We start from the raw sequence: 20,002 nt of genomic DNA on the forward strand, positions 1-20,002 counted from the left end.
TAAAAGATTTTGGGCTAAACCTATTAATACATGAAGGTATAAAAGATTTTGACCAAACCTATTAATGCGGGTACAATATTTGAAGTTTACATATTAAAACTAATCAGAATTCAATTCCTATTTGTTAATTATGTACAAAATGAATGTGATCAAGTATCATGAATTCACCAAAACTAGCGAAAACAACATAATTTTACCTTTTAATTGTTATAATCTTCTAGCAAAATGCCAAAATTGCATATTCACACAATTCTTTTATATATGGTTATGATAGATAGAGAAGGAAAGCGAAGTACAATGTACAAATGTTTTAACAAAGGTACCATAATTATCAATTGTATGGCTAACAATCGTATACCCTTAAACCAAAGGCCTAAAACATGTCTATTTTTCCTCTTTAAATTATCCTTAACTATCCCTTCAATCCATGGGCCGACCTATTTTGAGAAGAGTGGTGTCACATGAGACCACTTATTTATAAAAAATTTGTACTTTTTTTTCAATTTTTATTGAATTTTATTAAATTTAATATAGTTAATAATAATAATGAACCTATTAATTTTTTTACAATTTTGTAAGAAAATGGTGTAAAAAATTTCAAGTCAAAATAAATTTATCAAAAAATAATTTATATATTAATATTTAAATATTACATGAAGACAAAATATATTTCTTTCTATAATTTAAGATTTTATTTAAAAAATTAAAATTTAAACTAGTTTCCTTCCTCATCATACTCTTGAGACCTGCATTGATGCTTCCTCTTCTTAGACCTCGGTTACATTTTTCACTATCCCTCTCAAAAAATTCAAGTTCTATAACTGTTTGGTGATATATATATTGAAAAAGATGTATTCAATAATATTTCTATTAATGTTATCATGCATTGTTGTCAAAATATGAAAAATTGTCATGATAGTTATAGTTATTTTAAATATTTTTACTTTGAAATATTAAATGAATGTATTAAATTTATATTTTTTTAATTTAATGTTAAAATGAATTTTAACATATTTATATTATTATTATTTTAATTATGACATTACTCAAAAAAATTTCTGAATTCGCCTTGTTTCAATCCATTGGAAGTTAGCATAAACGGTTAGTCATTGTTAGATGATCATATTTGAAATAAGCAAAAAGAGAAAATAGAAAGAAAAAAAGGACATAAATCAGATATAACAACTCAGACTAATCTCTGGAATTAGTGATTATTATCTCCTCCGAAAGGCGAAAGGGTAGTAAGGTAAATCCAAAGCACAGATAAAGAAACCTAAGGGATATGGTATTTTCTGAGGATGAGAGGGGCAATAAAGGAATCATGGCTCACTACGACTAAAAGTACACAAATAGAAGCATACGTTCCCGTTCTCATATTCAACACACATACACACACACACACACACACACACACTCTCTCTCTCTCTCCAAAGACTTTGGCCTTTGGCTTTGGTTTTGGTTTGCTTTGATTTTCTTTCTCTCCTTTCTCTCTCTACACCATCAGCCCCAGCAGCTCCACCACCCTTTCATAAAAATGGGCTTTCACTCAAAACTCAATAAAGTTTAACACAAAAACAAACAAACAAACAAACAAACAAAAGGTGGTAGATGCATGAGCCACCACCACATCAACAACACCAACTTCTTTAAAACACTAATTCTTTCTTTCTCCCTTCTGTCTTCTCTTCCCTCACCACCTTCCTCCTCCCCATAACCAAAAACACACACACAAAAAAACCCAAACCCCTTTTTACCTGTTTTGGTTTACCAGATTTTAACCTGCCTTTCTCTCTCTGTTTCTCCTCGGTTTCTACGCTGCCTCAACCACCACCTTTTCTTTCTCTTTCTCAGGTACCGAACAAATGATAAAAACAATGACTTTTTTATTTTTATTTTATTTATCTTCTTCTTTGTAATGGGTGGTTTTGCTGTTCTTGGTCATAAAGTCATGGGCATTTTTTGCTTTGATGGGCTTAAAGGCTTTGGCTTTGTGGGTTTTCTTTTTCTTTTTTGATTTTTGTGTATTTTGGGGTTTGGGTTTTATGTTTTGTCTTGTTTTTTCACTGCCTCTGCTTCCATGAAAGGTGGTAGGTTGGTGGGGTTGACTTATTTTCCACGGAGAGATAATTGGGATTTTTATTAAACAGACTCATTGTACAGCTTTGTTAGTTTCACATGATGAAAGTTTTGGCTTTACTTTATGCAAATTATGATGAATTTATCTTCTTTTATCCTTTTTACATATATATATATATATAAATTATGGCTGAACTTTATGTCACCTTGACCCCTTATCCGGAGCCTGGTTAACTTTTAGAAGTGAATACCATTTCACCTGAATAGGGGGTGACTGACAACGTTTCATGGGATTTGCATTCGTTTGTTCATATTATTCTCTAATTCCTTTATGAATGATTTCTGTTGTCCCAGCATCAACTCTGTTGTCTTTTTCTCAATCCAATCCTTACATGAGATTTAGCCCCTGCTTGTCTATGTAGCATTATTGAAATCAAACGCACGTGATGATGAGAAAATAGTTGGTTTTCTGCCAACCAAGTTCTGTAAGAAGTACTTGTGTTTTTTTTTTCTTATTGAGAAAGGCAAAAATACTTTAAGAAGTACTTGTAGTTCTGGTTGACATTAATACTTGATAACAAAAAGTTGATTAACATCTGGGAATTTCACATTTTAGTTCCATTTTACTTGAATTTCTTTGTCTAAATCAATTTACTTGCATTGACTCAAAAAAGAGGCCTCTGATGTCTGTAATTTGATGGCCTTCCTTGTATCAGCCCAAAGAAACCGCTTTTCCTCTGTTGACCTTTGTCTCCTTTTGCTATATAACTACGATAGATGATATCTTGCTTGCTTATCTTTTTTTTTCCTCAATATCTTGTTTGCTTATCTAAAATGCTGTTTCCTATATTTCTCAGCTTTCTGTTTTATCTGCCATATTGTTCATTTTCTAATATATTCTTCTTTAATTTTTGCTATTCAAATTGTTTAATCCAGGTATAAGTCGCCCGTCTTTGGTAATATTAGGAGCACAGACACAGGGATAAATGCAAAGGACGATCAACTAAACCATTGTTCACTGATTAAAGGATTGCCAACATGGTGAGCTTACGCAGACGCAAACTCCTGGGACTCTGCTCTGGTAAACTTTAATTGAGATGTACTTAATATTGCATAATTTATGGCCTCTATTGATAGCAATGAGTAGGAAATTTATTAGATTTTTTTATGTGAAGTGTGTCCTTCAGTTCTTCGCCTTCGTGTTTCTTAGGGTCAGTTTGTTTCAGTGAAGTATGAGTTACTTAGATAGAATGTAATCAAACAAGTTCTAAATTATGCTTGAATAATGTCATTCACCAAATTTGGTGACCTTTTGTAGGGAAGAGTTCTTTTTTGACTCCACTTCCTAGATTTTTTGACAATGGACATGCCCCTGAAAATTCAAGTCAGAATGCAAAATCGATTAGCGTGCATCCCATGCCCTCAGATTCCATTGGCCACATTCATGGGGTAAGAATACATTATTAATCAATTGATTAGATGTAGCACTAAATGGTTTCAGTGTTTTACTTTGATTTCTTGGTTGCCTTGATATGAGGTGATTTTCAGTTACTATTTCTTTTACCATTTCATACGAACTTAGTAGCTTGGAAAGATTATTTTTGCTTTTTCCCTTGGACTAAAGATGCTTGTGTTAAAAAAGCCGTACTAATTTATGTCAATTTATTGGCCACATCTACATATGTATCAGTGTCCAATATTTTCAAAGCCTAAACATGCATAGAATGCACAAGTTTGGAGATGGGGGTGTCAAATTCAGTATGTGGTGTTTATGAAAAAAAAGAGGAAAGGATACACCATTATGTATCTTTAATCATAGTTCATTTCCTTTCCTCCTCTTATGTATTTACTGGTGTCTTTTCCATGCTATAATAATCTAGAAGTAAGTCATTTCATCCAATGTTGTACAGAAAAAGGGAAAAAGGAAAGGCCATCTATCATTATGGAAGAATTTCTCCTTCAATATGGTGGATTTCCGGTTTTTTTTTTCTTTTGTAGGAAGGATTGGTATTATGCAATAACGCAAACATGATGTGTCCTTAGTTGATGATTACTGACAGAGAATGTGTTTTTGCTTTGTATCTGTATTTGCATGGTATCCTGTCTATTACAAATGCATCTCTTCACGTAAATGGCCAGTGTTCATGGTTGGTGTAGTAGTTATGGTTAAAATAATGTTCAAGCCATCTGTTGGTGGCATATGTGGAATCTTACATAGGAGTGAGCTAAAAGATGGATACGTGAGAAAAAGTATGGCATTATAGATGCTACTTGTTTTGACTCCTTTAACTCAGCTGGATGAGAATCATTAAATAGAAAAAATTGTCTATTCTGTTGCAATTGATAGAAATTATGCAAATGGTAATGATACTATCTTTTGTTTGGTGTTTTCATGTGTGTGATCACAAGGATTCCTGGGTTCCTCTGCCAATATGGAGGAATGAAAGGATATGATGAATCCATTAACTGTTGATGCTTGGTCGGTCCATGGCATCCTGGGGCACCCATTCTCGCTATAAAATTTCATTTCATATAGCATAGTTCCTTTTTGAGCTAGAATCACAGGATAAATAGTCAGTTGTCAGCTAAAATGGTTTTTAAGTGCCTCCATATTTGGCATACTAGCCAACTGATTCATAGTTGCTTAATGTAAAAAGCTGTCTGCATTTCAGAATCTGTTTTATTGTTTGTGTAAACACTGCAGAGTTTTTGAATTTTAATTCATATTTTCCTGCTACCCTCGAGTTGATTTAATTGGCATGCATTGGTAGGTCTTTATAAATGTATTAAATGATTTAGGTTCTTAAATTCATGATAGATAAATACCAGGTGGCATGTACTGCTCAATTTCTGTTTTTACTATAGAATTTACACTTATGTGTAGCTATTTGATGCTGTTTCTCAGAAAAGCATTGCAAAGGTTGGCTCTGGATCACCAAATGTTTCTGGTTCTGGATCATCAAAAGAGCACCATAATCAACCCTTTCCAGGTTTGTCTCTTTGAGAAACACTGTTCCATACATTTGTTAATATTGATTAAGCAGGAAAACTTGTTTATAGCTTGGTTTTAGTCCTTCCTTCCTCTTCCTCTCTCTCTAACTTTTTTCTCTTTGGTATGTCTATTTTTAATAAGATAGCAAACGGAAAAAATCTTCTCAGATGCATGTCTGCAAAACACATATTGGATAATTTTAATGAAATGAGAGAAAATTGTGTACTAGAAGGAACTGAGGCATGGGTCGAAGTAATGACATAATGTGATAACAATATAGAAAACTGGCAATTATGGATTGGTTGCTGAAACTGATAGCATTTTGCATGATCTTTATTTGGGATCTTTAGTTCTCCAACTCCAATCCAATGAAATAACCTGTTTTTGCTGTCTGAAGTTGTATTCAACTATTGGGTTGTGAGGTCCATCAAATAATTTGGTCATAACTTTCTGAAATTTCCCACTGGAGGTTGCCTGAACTAGAGTTTCCTCATTCTTAAATTACATTTCGGTGATTGACTTTTTTTTTTGATCATAAGCATTGTTCCAGACAAAAATGCATGTCTTGGAATGAACTATATAAGGGCTACTTTTAAAATTTTATGTGGTTTTAGATGATATTAATGGGCTTCCAGCTTATCAAATTCCATATGATGCTGATCAGGAAAAATAGATTGGCTGGCCATACGTGTGCTTTTTTGGGATTAATGAGACCTTAGCATTTGTAAAACTAGCTTATACTTACTAATGGGTTTTATGTCATGGTTGTTTTGCATTCTTAATGGGGTTGTGTTATGAAATGAGATTAACATATAAGGAATGGGAAGTAGGGACTATTAGAGAAGCCTATGGTAGCCTTTTTTCCTCCATATGAATGTGCATTTCTGAGCTCCCAAGTACTTGTTTTGAACCTGGTTTTGCAGAGTTATTCTAGTAATTTGATAACTTTCTTTTCTCATTTATCCGTTCACTTCATTCTCTGAAAACATCGATTTAGATGGCTTGAAAGAAGAGCATCCTTGCCATATTTGCATTTATGATGGTGAAGCTGCCGGGATTATTATTGCAATGGTTTATGGTTCTCGGACTATTCTAAAACTCTCCAAAAGCTTACTTCTTCCCTCATGCCCTCTGCTCTCTTACATACCATTCTTGCCTCTCACTAGTTGTTTTATGTATCTCAAATTTGAGGCTAGCATATAAGCTTAATCTTTGTGCAAAAGAAGAAAAATAAAAAATACTGCACAATTCATTTGTCAAAGTTTTATAGTTTTGACAGTTCAACATCTTGGATAATCATCAGTTTGATCATGGCAGTATCAGAAACTACTGTCTTCAGAATCAACCTTGTGATATGATGCTATGAAAAAGATCTGATCTGCAGATATTTAATGTGCATAGTAGGGACTGTTTTATATTATGTATTAGAATCTCATTGACATGTGAGTTTTGAACTTTTCCTTTTATCTCTCTTTGGGCTATCTTAGAGTGCTACTTGTGATAAATGAAAATTTTGACATAAATACGGAAGCAATTTGAGTAAGATGCATTTTTTACCCTTTTTTGTTAGTTAGAATAAAGAGAAAAATGACATATCTCAGAACTGTGTTCATGCCATTGTGCTTCCAGATAAAACATGTCCTTAGCATCAAAATCTGATGCTGGGAGCCATTTTAATTTCTACATTTTGACTGCTGCCCATGTACAATGTTATCATCTGTAGGGCAACCAATCAAACGCAGGAAGCGACACAGGCGGAAACATGTTCAAAACCAAGAACCATGTCTAATGAGGGGTGTATACTTCAAAAATATGAAATGGCAGGCTGCAATTAAAGTTGACAAGAAACAGATTCACTTAGGGACTGTTGGTTCACAAGAGGAAGCTGCCCGTTTATATGACAGGTAATAGGTTGGCTTTATTTTGCCTGTAATGATTGCTACTACAATTTGTGCAGAAACTCTTATCACTATCTGTAATACAAATATTATTGTTCAGTAGCATGAAGGTTGGACAGTGTGATAAAAATGCAAAAAACTTTAAGCTTTATAGATATTTGTCTGATAAGAACATTGATTTGCTGTAAGAACATGTTTTACCATGGTATGAGGGTAAACTTGTTCTTCATTTTATTAATGAATTTCTTTGAAAGTGTTCATGTATATTGATGATAAATAAAATTGATATGCATATGCAAATTACATGGGTATCGGACAGTACGTATGAAAATTTTTTGAAGATATATGTGATTCCTAGCCTCTATACATAAAGGATTAGTAAAGAGCTATATTTGTCTGGCATTATTATTTCTACATTTTGGGACTTTTAAAGTTTTCTTTGGTTTAATTTTTATTATGCCATCTACTCTATGTAAAAATGCTGGTTTCTACCACTTCTTAATGTGCTAAGATGGTTTCCTACTGTCAATTGTATTTTGGTAATAAAACTTATAGAATGGCTATGTTGATAGATAGGTTAATGGATTTCGAAACTCAATGGTAGATGATTTTTTTCTGTAGAGCTGCTTTCATGTGTGGAAGGGAACCCAACTTTGAGCTTTCGGAGGAGGAAAAGCAAGAGCTTAGGAAGTTCAAGTGGGATGAGTTTTTGGCATATACTCGCCGTTCAATTACCAATAAAAGTAACCCTTTCCTGATGGATTCTTATCCTGAATATCTGAGCTTTTTATCATTTAAATATTCAATGGGTTTAATTTTAATGATGATTACAGAATACAAGCGAAGGCTTGGGGCTGGACCACAGAAGAGGTCTGAACCTGCAATAGAGAACGGTGACTGGGACAGCAAACAAGGAGTCAATAGCCTGTCAGCTTCAGAAGAGGCGGGGCCAGACTCTTCAGCCTCATGAAAATAATGGTTTGAGGGTGAGGCTGAATAATCGGGTTTCAGTAGTTAATTCTAGTTGCTGGGTCTCCATTTTTGAGTGTATAAAGGCCCCTATTAGGGCAAGTAATGATAGATGTCATTTATCTTCTGGTAAGCAGATATCTATAGTGTTTAACCCCAATAAGTGGTAAATATTAGTTGCATCAACCCCACCATTGTTGTTAGACAGATGAAAGGCATGCTAGGCTATAGTGCCTTATTTTGTTTTCCTGAACTTGTTTTGAGGTCATTATTGCTGTCCCAAAATGCTCCAACAACTTTGTTTCCAGGAAGCATTTATGTATCCTTCCTAGGTACGGGTACAGTTACGCCACTTGTGCTCTATGTTTCCGTCTTGGGGGTTCCTGCTCGGGCGACATTTGTCCGTTTAAGGCATGAAAAGGAAATTCAGACAAGGAGATAATACAGAGAGTTAGTTTGCTAGCTAGGGAATCATCTTTTCTTCATTGGGCAGACATCACAAGTAAAGTAAAACAAAGCTCAAGAATGCTGAGCGATTAAGGTCCATTTGATAAACAGCCATTCAAAAGGATGGACTTAGTCGGACAATAACAATGGTACTAGGTATTATGTTTTTAAATCTCACGTAGAAAGTAAAATAGAAAGTCCTATGCTTGGTGGTAGATTCATGACCTAATAACGTAAATTTTTGGTTCATTCTTTAGCACGTATCCAAGATCCGAGTCGGCAGTGACAGGCAGGGCAGGCATTACAAAGAAAGGAGTAGAGTGAGAGCCAGGGTTGCCATAGGCAAGGGTTCACTAGCGGAGGGCTACATGAAAAGCTATCCCTAGCCCCTGGGAGAAGAGGACTGTGTGTTGTCAGAGCCGGAGCTCTCAAAAGTATAGGCGTACATCTCCGATGCATGGTGGCTTCTTGTATTGCTTTCAAATTGAAAAGAAATCCATGACTTGATTGCTCAAGTTTTTCGGCCCAACTGTCCTCATCTTAATCCTTATCGCACAACACACAGTTGTTGTAATTAACAGTCAAACGAGCTTAAGAAGAAAAGTTAGTACACTAGTTTGTATATAGTTAATAGGGTGAATCGCTGCAGTAAAAGTTTTACATATATACCACGTTTTGGGCCTATGCTTTGCTATGATACCAGGTCCGAATCTGACCCAATAAAACTCCTCCACGGACCCAATAGAGTCTACTTTCTTCTAGTTTGTTTCGACTTTTGTTCTCCGACCCAACCAAAAGGCAAATTGTTAGTCATTCGTCAAATCTCCCTGCTCCTGTTTATGAACTCATCGAACTGAAACTGATTGAACCCAGAAAAGCTCCAAGCCAGAAAATGGCATCCACTACCCATCAAGGAGAGTCCTCATCATCATCGTTCTCCGAGGACTGGCGGCATCGTATATTGATCCCAACAATCCTTGCAGGTCTTTTGGTTTTTGTCATCTCTCATTAATCAAAGGCTTTCCTTTGTGTATTGTTTACTTAAAGAGCAGCAACGTTGATTGGTTGTGTTTTTTTATAAACAGGGGTTGCTGGTGGAGGAGTTGGTTTGGTGTCAAAGCATCGAAAAGTTCATGGCCTAGCTAATATTTCAGCTACTTATGCCGCTAATTTCGCTATTGTCACTGGCTGCTATTGTGGTACTATTTCCTTTCTTCAGTGATAATTTCAGGCTATCAACTTAGGTAACTGCAAGTGATGAGTTATAGTTAAAGCCAAAGTCTATTTTTATTGAAAATTAGCCAAAAAAGTTTACATGTACTCTAATTTCAGTCATAATTGGATTAAATTGTGCAGCATAAAAATAAATAATTAATTTCATTATTTGGAAAAACTATATTTTTAATATTTAATTCTTCCAAAATATTGCTCTCTTTTACGAACGGCAGTAAAAGCGACAATCAAACACAGTCTTACAGGAATTCCAGTTACCTAGTTTATGCTGTTGGTTGTGATGGTGGGTCATATTTTCTTCAGTGGCTTCATCTGTAGTTATCTGTTACACACAAGCCAATGATTAAGGTTTTCTTTGATCTTCCAAAAAAAAAAAAAAACAATGAGTTGCTTGTGCTCTACCACTCTGTGCAAGTTTTTCCATGACAAAGTCATAACTGGAAGTGGTGTTGGTGCAGAAATTGAGGTTACTTGGGTGTTTGGCTTTCTTGGCTTAGATAAGTATTTCAAAGGGATTGGGTGGAGTATCATACTTAGGTGTTTACATCTCGGAATTTTATTTGATGCATTGATGTGTTAATGTTAGGGAGCTTCTTAGTTCTTTTCTTGCTATAGTTATAAGAATTAGGAAATCATTGTCTTCTCCATAACATAACTCTTGCCATATCTAGGCATGCTAGATTCATTTCTCGTGTTGATGTGTGAGTTAGCATCACACTGCTGAATGCAGACTCCAAGAAAGACTATAGCATGGAGACTGAGAACCACTAATAATTCTTCATTTTGGTTTGTACTAGTGTTATTGGATAAAATATGTAACTATAAAGGTTAATACAGCTTCTGAGTTATACGAAAGTTTTGGATTTTGTGTTAGCAAATGATTTTGGTAGATAATGGGCCAAAAAGCAATTCCATGGATCATGTATTATTAATTATATAAATTTTGCTTGTTTGCAAAATCATTAACCTTGTAAGAGGCCTTGAACTTTTACTGTACATTGAAAACCTGCCTCCCACATTTTTTTTTCTCTTTAACCTGACCATTTACATCTTCATTGTGAGAACATGTACCTTCCCTCCCGTGTCTTCTGTCTTTTTGCTGACTCGCTCATGGCAAACTTGATCTTCCTGCCAAGGAAATTAAAGGCAGTCAGAGACATAAGCATTTGCTACCAGGCATATTTGATAACTGATGCTTTGGTATCAACAGCACCATATTCCTTGCAAAGAAATAATTCAATTGGAAACTATAATATAATACCTTTAATTTGGCAGGAGCACGTGAATTTGTGAGAGTAACTCGTAAAACGGGACCTGATGATCTACTGAACTCTGCAATTGCTGGATTTGGTACAGGTGCTCTACTGGGTCGTCTTCAAGGTAAAGTTCGCCAATCTCTACCTCACTCCATGCTTGTGTGCTTGTGCATATGTGGATGAGTATCTTTTGTGATATGTTCAGTCTGCATTGCTAACCCTGGTGTGTGCAAGCGCGTCAGTGCCAAAGTTGCTTGATTGTTACCTTTATCATCCCTAAAGAATCGTTTTTAAAAGGTATTTTCTTTGGCATTTTAGGTGGTCAACTTGGTGCTTATCGCTATTCGATCATCTTTGCTGCTGTTGGAACTGCAGCGGATTTTGCTGCACTCAAATTAAGACCTAAATTACGCAACTTCAGTGAATCTATGTTTGACAAGAATAGTGGTGTGCTTAAGTTGCCAGAATGGTCTCCTATACAAGTTCTTGATGAAGAAGCCCTTGCTGCAAAACAAGCTCGAGAAGAAAAACTCTTTGCACAGAGAGCACTTGGTAAACTAAGTAAAGAAGAATCCTGACAGTGGGCTATGATTCATGTATCCTGGTCTTTAATGCTTATACAATTATCAATAATAATGTTTTTGGATAGAGCTAGTTCAGCTATTTGGCAGCTAATATTGTCTTTGTTGGGGATTAAGTTTTGGTTCCCGCTTTTTTTTTTTTGTAATATTTTCTGATCATCTTGTTATACTTGCTGTCACCCCGGTGGGAATTTGTACTAATGAACTTTGTTCCTAGGCAAAAATTAGTGTAGGTTACTTATCTCTCTGTTCGGAGTATATCTTATGTAATTGACCACAAACTTCCATCAGGTTTGTTTATGGAGTGTGAGTTGCCAATGGTGTCCCCGCTGTGTTGGTCATTGAAGGAAATGAACAACCCTTGGGGTGGGCCATTCGTACACCTCTATGATTCTCCCAGTATGCCAAATGCTCTGGTAATCACGGTTGTGAATAGTTGTGATAGCCAATCCAAATTTGTGGATCTGGTGTTGTTTTTATGTATTTATTTAATTTTGAACGTGACGATTAAGGTGTTCGCACAGCAACTAATTTCCAAAGAAATGAAAGGATGCGTGTGTAAGTATATTAGTTACCTCTCTGGCAAATAAAAATGGCTCCCTCATGATAACAATTCTGTGCAGGGTGAGAATTGTTTGCCAAGAAGCAAAGTTAGAATAATCTCAAACGGCAGCATAACATAAAAGACAGCAGCAACATAATATAAGTTCAAGCTATTCTAAACCAACATCTTGGAGGACTTTCATTTCTGATGACTAGCTCTGTTTACATAACCCTAAACCCCTATGGGCTATCATCAATTTTCTAGTTACAAGCAAGATCATCCCAAATTCTTATTTTACATTCTGAACATTCTTCAATGACTGAAACGCAAAATAACAGCATTCTTCAGTTTCTGCAATATTTGAGATATCTGAGAATTTCTAAGCTTCTCTTGGGCATCTCTAGCTCTTTCTTGTTGCTATTATGTTATAGCAATCAGATTCTATGGATTTGTTGCTACTAGAGGGGTATTCTTTTCCCCAAGGTTGAGCCTCTCCGGTTTGTACATCATGGCTTAATCCATCAAATTCATGACGAGGCCTTTTTCTAGATTTCTCCATCGAAATGGGTGATTCCATCACGCCAATGCAGGGCAAGCGGAAGCCTTTGTTTGCAGCAGCCAAGGACTGGTGGCTGCTTCCTTCTTGAAGGGAGACTTCATTACTATCAGCAAAGCTTGAATTCAACGACTCACCATCTTCTCCTGAGTTGGTGATATGTTGATTTTGAATCCAATTAGAGTTATTAGTTGCCTCTGGCTCTGCTAATAACAGTGCATTATATAACAGCTCCTGTAACACAGACAATAGCAGCTTAGTTCTCCATCTCTTTTATTATGATCTGCAGGAATAAATGACCAAGAAAAATAGATTTTACCGTTGGAATTAAATCCTCATGAGCAAGATAATCTAAATTAAAGGGCACTTCGAAGCTCTCAGTTGTGACAACTACATTATGTTGATTGCTTCTTTCTATGGGGTCCGTTTCATCGTTGTTAGTGAGAATTGAATTGCAAGACTCATCGTCCTGTTCAGTGGTGCTATACAGGTTTTGAACCTTGTTATTGTCATTGGGTCCATTCGGTTCTGTTGACAACGCTTTAAGGTGTAACCGGCCCTGAATCAGACAAAAAAGAAATAGTTGAGATAGTGATCATCCTCAACGATAAATGATTAAGAAATTCCTCACAAGGCATCTTACCTGTGGAATTATTTCCTCTGCGACATGATTTACGGAATTAGAGGATAAATTAGAGCCTTTGTCCTCATTAACTATGTTATATTGATTGCTTCTTTCTCCAGCATAGGTCTCAACGCTGCTGGATTGAGTATGAATCCCGACGCTGCCATTAGATGCTTCTGGCGCACTCGATCCTTTAAGGTCTAGCACGTCCTGATCATAGAAAAATAGACAATACTTGTGAATATATATGCTCATGATATTGACATGGAAAACTTAATGAAGAAAAGAAAAATATTCCCATAAAGCAAATCTAACCTCCGACGTTGCATTGCTTGCTACATGATATTCTAAACTAGAAAGAGAATGCTGACTTGATTGACCAGCTTCACTAGTACTACTGGAAATATCACCCTTTTTCTTCAATTTACAAAGATTGAAAGTTTTCTACACAAATTAAAGAAGAAAAAAGAACTATATTATCAATGTGTATACATGTCTTGTTGTTGAAACTTTTGTTTTAGGTAACTTAGAGAACAGAACTCACGCATTTAAAATTGAAAATTTTGACATTTCCTGCACATTTATAACCATTTTCGATAACTTATAGCAGTAATACGCTGTCCTCAGTTTATAATAAGGCTTATAATTCCTTCCAGAAAAGAACCAACAGTTAACAAAATTCTGATCAACTGCTCCTGCATGAAACAATGTACAGTCTAAAATTGAAATCCTATGCAACAATCTAAACGATACAAGTTACTTTCCCAAGTGAATATCCAAACCATAGGATTCAAATGACTAGCATTTGCAGTCATCCATAAATAACAAAGTATAAAGATGTAAAGCTAGCCCATTTTGCGATCAACAGCATCCACAATTTTCCTCATCATCAACGGAAAGAAAAAGAAAGAATGGAAAAAGAAAAACACATCTTTCGCTAAAGCAAATTTTTGATGCAGTTAAGCCCATGAAAAAATAAAGTATTAAAGGTATCACTTACATGGTCAGAATGAGTTGGCTCAGCGGCTGTTAGTTCATACTCATGCATGACCCAGCAAGTCTTGTTTTTGTTTTTGTCATTACATTGGCCTTTATAGAAAACCAAAGTCTTCTTGCTGCCAATCTCCTCTCCAGTGTGGGTATTAATTATTTTACGAGCGTTGCCCGTAGGTTTCCAATACCCCTCCAGGGTGGTCCTGCTAATTCGTTTACTATTGCGGTACTTGTATTTTGGTGGGTACATGAAGTACCACAAACGATCCACAGTCTGCAAAGCCGAACGCTCTGAAACACACACACACATATTTAACAAAAAACCAGTACATGAACATGTTTCGACATGTTGATCAACAAGGCTTCAGTCTAGTGATAAAAGGGCATGGTGATACTTTGACAAGTACTTAGTAAGCATCAAAATTCAAAAGCAAAGAAAGAAACTGCTACGACATTGCAGTAAATAAAAGTTTTACCGGGTAATTCCCAAGGCTCCAACTCGCAGATGTCGTGGACTTCAGCTATAACTTGGACTAGAGAATCACGGTCGAAGGTTTTATCCTGCAGATACTCTATGAGTTCTTCATCAGTTGGACGAAATCTGAATCCCTTGACAATGTCCATTTTAGAAAGGCTGAAGAAGATGATGAAACAAGAATAACTTGATAAGAGTTTCAGTTTAAGAAAGCAGAGGGAAGTAGCGACGAGAAGATGATAATACTCTATATAAGCGTAGTGGCTACACTCCTTGCCTGCTAAGCTGAAGAACAAGAAAATATTCTAAGTGGATCCCACTAAACGTGTCAATGTTATGTAATTTAGTTTGAACCCCAAAAAAGGAAAAAAAAGTTTATGTTAGTAATTTGATGTCAGAGGCTTACATGGTTGCTACTTCCTGGCCAAGTGTGTGGTACTTGCAGGGTTGGCATAATAGCCAAAGTCCAAAGCCAAGCCATGATTAGTATTTTAGTGAATTTAGTCAACAAGTAAGGTGATTAGCATCGGAGTTTGGTTCAAATTACTAGTGTTATACTCAACTTGTTCGCCAAGTTCTGCGGACCCCACTTTTTGGTTTTGTTCCCCATTGTGGGATGTAGACTTTACGCAGACTGCCTTGCCACGAGAACAAAAACTTAGTCCTTAAGGAGCACTTTTGGTCAAGTAAGAGCAAAAGTAAAAGAAGATTATGGAGCATGGCTAGTAAGATAATTGCTTTTATTTAATTTTTATTATGACTTGATTAAAATATTTTTAAAGATATTTCAAATAAATGAATTTCTTGATTTTTCCCTTTCATCGTACAAACAAATTAAATGGTCTCTTAGATCTCTCTTGCCATCCAGTTCTCTCTAATTTGAGTACTATTTACATTGTGTTTTGGTCTATATCTCTTTATCTTGTTATATCGTCATCGATATATAAATTTAAGAACAAAAATAACATCAAAGTAGGTTATTGTGTTTATTGCTTTTCACAAAACCACAAAAATGATGAAAACCCACACCATTCATTTATTAAACTTTACCTATAAATTAGAACACTGTCCAGAATTGTTATGTGTTATGCCTATTTGTTATAGCTGTAATGCATATGACACATAACAAATATATTGAACATAGCATGGCGTGTAACTTGTTTTTATTTATGCTGTGTAATAACATTTGTCTGTACATAGCATGTAGCAAAATCATTGCACATGGCGTATAGAATTTTTTTTCTTTGAAAATGGCTTGTAGCATATTGTGTTTCAACACGGCGTATAGCAAAATTGTTTTTGCACATGGTGGGTAACATTTTATGAAAATGACATGTAATATCTTTTTTCTTGAATAGGGCGTGTAACAACATCATATCAACATGGTCTATAACAATATTTTAGAACCTGACTTGTGTAGGGTTGTTGATAAATTAATTTGATTTTTTTGATTTCAGATATTATAAAAAAAGATATAAACCCATTATGTGTAATATAAATTGTTTGTGAGCACTTGCAAGATGCTACAGTGAACTTGCTTTCATCATACGATACTTGGTAATTAGTGGGTTTGAAAGAGAAAAGAAAATACCATTTTGGTTATGTAGGGGAAAAGCAAGCCCATTGATGATCATGTATTGTATGATGATGAAAAACCTAGTATCAGATAAAAGAAGCATATCATAATATTAAAAAAAAAACCTAGTTAATCTTGATTTCAATATGTGTGGGGTGGCAAATGGTAGTATAAACATCAAAGTTGTAAAATTTTTTTGACCATGGCGTGTAAGAACAACATGTTTTCAATAGAACGTGTAGCAAAATTTTAGAACATAGCATGTAGTAATTTTTTTTTTTTCAAATTTTAGAGGCGTGCTGATAGTGCGACTTGTAACAAGACATGGTGGTCATTGGGTTGATGGCATTTACAAAGGTGGTAAGTTATGTATACCGGGGTTTAAGAGTGATTTGTTATTTGTGGGCTTGATGAAGCTGGTTAAAGATGTTATTGGAGTAAACTCACAAAATCACAAAATAAAGTTACATGCATTGATCAGTATATCGGAAAGCTATCATGGCCAATTATCAAGGACGACGAAGATGTTGCACTATAATAGAGGAATGTTCTGGTAGTGTAAGTCGCCGTTACAGAATGCCATACAAATGTTATGCCACATGTAGAAGCTATACAACATGATAATCACCTCAATTAGATTTAGATTTACATTGCTTTACATATACCATAGCATTCAGTCCCTAACCTACAACAATGACAATCGACCTATGAACATGAGTGTGTGCAACTTGGTACAAACACGACATTCTCACAACAATTAGTTGCACAATTTCGATTAGCATGTACATCGAACCAATTAGTTGTTTTTGTCCAACCAATGCAATGGTCCGGTGAAATTGTAAAGGGTTTAATGCCATATTTAAATGACACTACAACACTCGAGGATGACACTGCAATGCTTGAGGATGACACTACAAATGCTCAAGGATGATGTTGCATCTGATTAGGGTGAAGATGATTGGTTATTGGTGAAGATAACATTGATGATGATTCTTATGACAGACCTAATGGCTGGCATGATGACATTTTAGAGGATGATTGGGTTTACGACAGTGACATTTTGAATTGCAATTATGTTGAAGGTGAAATAGAACATGTCGAAGGTGTAGGTTTAGGAGATGTTCAATGTGACACCCCAGAGACAATAACCCCATTGTTGGGGCAACGAGACTCATTTTGAAGGTGAAACAGAATGTGCCTGAGACATTGCTTGATAATGGGGATTAGGAAAGGGGAAATGCATAGGTATCTCGTACGTGGCTTATTTCGGGTGCAAAAATGTCTCTTTCTAAACAATTACCACTAAGGAGTCTAAATTAACTGATAACAACTTATATCGAGGAACAATATTTTCCTCCAAAGCCGAATTGAATTGAGCTTTGAACATGTTGGCATTAAAAGACTAGTTCGATATAAGAGTTAAAAGGTCATGTCAGGCTTATTTTAAGGTTACTTGTAAAGACAAGGCATGCAAGCTCTGTGTGTTTGCAATTAAGTTACTTGAAGGAGATTATTGGCAGGTTCGAATGTTCCACAAGAGACACTTGTGTACTGTTAATGGTTTGCAAAGACGATCTTGAATCGTGGGTGCGAATATAATTAGTGAACTTGTGTCCCACAAGCTTTAGGCTAATGGAGTAACATTAAGATCTAAAGACATAATTGATGAGATGAGGGTTCAGTGGGGATTGGAATGCTTTTATGGTAAGGCCTGACAAGCTAAGGAGTATGTGAAAAGGCTTGTTTTTAGTCCCCAGAGGAGTCATTCCAACTCTTATCCTTGTTTTTCCATACGTTGGAATGTAAAAATCTTGATACAGTCATAATAATGGCTATTGATGAGGTATAATGATTCAAATATTATTTCTAGTCATACAAGGTTTGTATCTACGGGTTCAGGAATGTAATGCATCTTATAGCTGCTATTGATGCCATACATCTGAAAGGCAGGTTCAAGGGTGCTTTGTTCGTTGCTGTCTACAAAGACGCGAACAAGCGCGTATATTCGGTTGCATTTGGCTTTGGCCACGTTAAGGACATAGACTTGTGGATGTGGTTTTTTACCAAATTGCATTGTACGGTTAATTGTCTTAAAAACACAATGTTCATTTTTGATCAGCATCTTGGCATTCAGAAAGCAATCTAAAAGACATACCTAGGATTGCACCATGGTCTATGCAGTTACCACTAAAAGAAAAACTTCAAAAACAAGTTCAAGTGTGATGATGTTTCAGTGATTGTTAACCTTACTTGAGATTGCTACAAGGTTTTTGATTTCAATAGTTATATGAACCAACTGAAGCATATTCACACGAGAGCCCACTTTGACCTTATGAGACTAGGCCCTGAGAGATAGGCACGTACACGGTCATAGGTAAGGCTATACCAACTTATGACATCCAATTGCGAAATGTGTTAACTTATGCGTAAAGAATGCAAGACAAATGCCAATCACTGTTTTGATCGAGTTCATTAGAGACATGTTTTAACATTGGTTCCATGACTGATACAAGGAAGCTGTCAAGGTGACCAAGCCTTTTAACCTTTGGGCTACCAAGCAGTTAAGTAAATAGTTCAATAATGGACATCACTCTGTAGTTAAACCTATTGATCGAGTGGAGTTCGAAGTTAAAGATGAGAAAATAGACAACCTTATAAACCTGTCCAAGAAGACGTGTTCATGTTGTGAGTTTCAGATAGATTTACTACCATACATCCATGCCATTGTCGCAATAAGGTACGAATATTCTTGTTTCTTATTTGATTTGTGATATACTTAGCTTTTACATTGTGCTTCAACAATGAGTTCATTGGATTCAAAGTGAATGCAAACGTGAATTCTGCACGGACTACTACAAGACTACCTATTTAGTAGAGGGTTATGCTGGGTCCATTCACCCAATTGGGCATCCCAGTTACTGGGACATCCCCCTTGATGTGAAAAAAATCATCGTTTTTCCACCACCTTCGCAAGGTCAAGTGAGAAGACCTAAAAGAAGAAGGATTCCATTGGTTGGGGAGGCAGTCAACCACGGAGATGTTTATAATGTAAGAGGTATGCGCATACTAGACAAAATTGCCCATCATTGTTTATAGTTCTATCCATAAATTTGGCACCATCTCCAAGTCAATTAACACCTCCATGACTATAACTGAAAGCATGTTCAACTTGTAGGCAAATGGGTCATGCATGCAACACCTGTCCAATACGAAAGACAATGTCTTGTAGACGAAGGTAGTGGGTTGGCCTAAGTAAATGTGTGAGCCATGTCTAGTACATTTCTTACATGTAGAGCAGTTTTGGGTAAAATTGGTGAAAATGTGTATGTATGAAGGAATGATATGCCATGCAGTTTCTTGCATTCATATATATTTTTTTGTTATCTATTAATGGATTGACTTGATATTTTATCTACTTGTTATTCTACTTTCTTATTGCAACTAAAATCCTTTTGCTTACAGGGTAAATGAAACGAAGGGCAGTATGGAAGACGAAGTTAGGTATTAGTTCTTTGAAATTGTCAACCTACGCAAGGTTGTTACACGCCATGCTTTGGTAGGCAATTGTTGCTACACGGCATCCATATATAATCTATTGTCAAATGCCATGTCTGTAATATGTGTTGTTACAACATGAGTTTATTTGGTACACACCATGCAGACCATACAGAAGGTTGCCACAGGCTATGCCAACAAATAGAGTTATTACCTACCATGTGTAAATAGACATTGTTATTACATGCCACTCTACATCGATTATGTTTCAAGAGGGAAACATTGG

General features: G+C 35.8%; 3 protein-coding genes across 5 annotated transcripts; 2 read left to right on the forward strand and 1 right to left on the reverse strand.

Annotated features, from left to right (window-relative positions):
* The first annotated feature begins 1,386 nt into the window (after positions 1-1,386).
* LOC110429337 (Integrase-type DNA-binding superfamily protein) lies at positions 1,387-8,068 on the forward strand. 2 transcript variants are annotated; one of them, XM_021445324.2, is made up of 7 exons: positions 1,387-1,851; positions 3,013-3,157; positions 3,395-3,525; positions 4,982-5,066; positions 6,792-6,972; positions 7,588-7,709; positions 7,800-8,068. In XM_021445324.2, exons 2-7 carry the CDS (start codon positions 3,115-3,117, stop codon positions 7,934-7,936), a joined length of 699 nt encoding a protein of 232 aa, XP_021300999.1. In that variant the 5' UTR covers positions 1,387-1,851; positions 3,013-3,114; the 3' UTR covers positions 7,937-8,068. The 2 variants fall into 2 exon arrangements, with proteins under 2 accessions (XP_021300999.1, XP_021301000.1); XM_021445325.2 differs by lacking the exon at positions 1,387-1,851 and adding an exon at positions 1,965-2,561.
* Positions 8,069-8,339: 271 nt separating this feature from the next.
* LOC110429338 (Mitochondrial import inner membrane translocase subunit Tim17/Tim22/Tim23 family protein) lies at positions 8,340-11,693 on the forward strand. Its single transcript, XM_021445326.2, has 4 exons — positions 8,340-9,365; positions 9,468-9,581; positions 10,891-10,995; positions 11,190-11,693. Exons 1-4 carry the CDS (start codon positions 9,275-9,277, stop codon positions 11,447-11,449), a joined length of 570 nt encoding a protein of 189 aa, XP_021301001.1. The 5' UTR covers positions 8,340-9,274; the 3' UTR covers positions 11,450-11,693.
* A 328-nt stretch (positions 11,694-12,021) lies between these two features.
* On the reverse strand, positions 12,022-14,853 carry LOC110429336 (uncharacterized). Of its 2 annotated transcripts, XM_021445322.1 has the most exons (6): positions 14,647-14,853; positions 14,178-14,461; positions 13,493-13,621; positions 13,196-13,387; positions 12,872-13,111; positions 12,022-12,786 (listed from the first exon to the last, which is right to left on the reverse strand). In XM_021445322.1, exons 1-6 carry the CDS (start codon positions 14,792-14,794, stop codon positions 12,397-12,399), a joined length of 1,383 nt encoding a protein of 460 aa, XP_021300997.1. In that variant the 5' UTR covers positions 14,795-14,853; the 3' UTR covers positions 12,022-12,396. The 2 variants fall into 2 exon arrangements, with proteins under 2 accessions (XP_021300997.1, XP_021300998.1); XM_021445323.1 differs by lacking the exon at positions 13,493-13,621.
* Positions 14,854-20,002: the final 5,149 nt, after the last annotated feature.

The sequence above is a fragment of the Theobroma umbraticum genome, unplaced genomic scaffold, assembly GCF_002168275.2.
Source record: "Theobroma umbraticum cultivar Fairchild unplaced genomic scaffold, ASM216827v3 scaffold_44.0, whole genome shotgun sequence".
Lineage (NCBI taxonomy): Eukaryota > Viridiplantae > Streptophyta > Magnoliopsida > Malvales > Malvaceae > Theobroma > Theobroma umbraticum.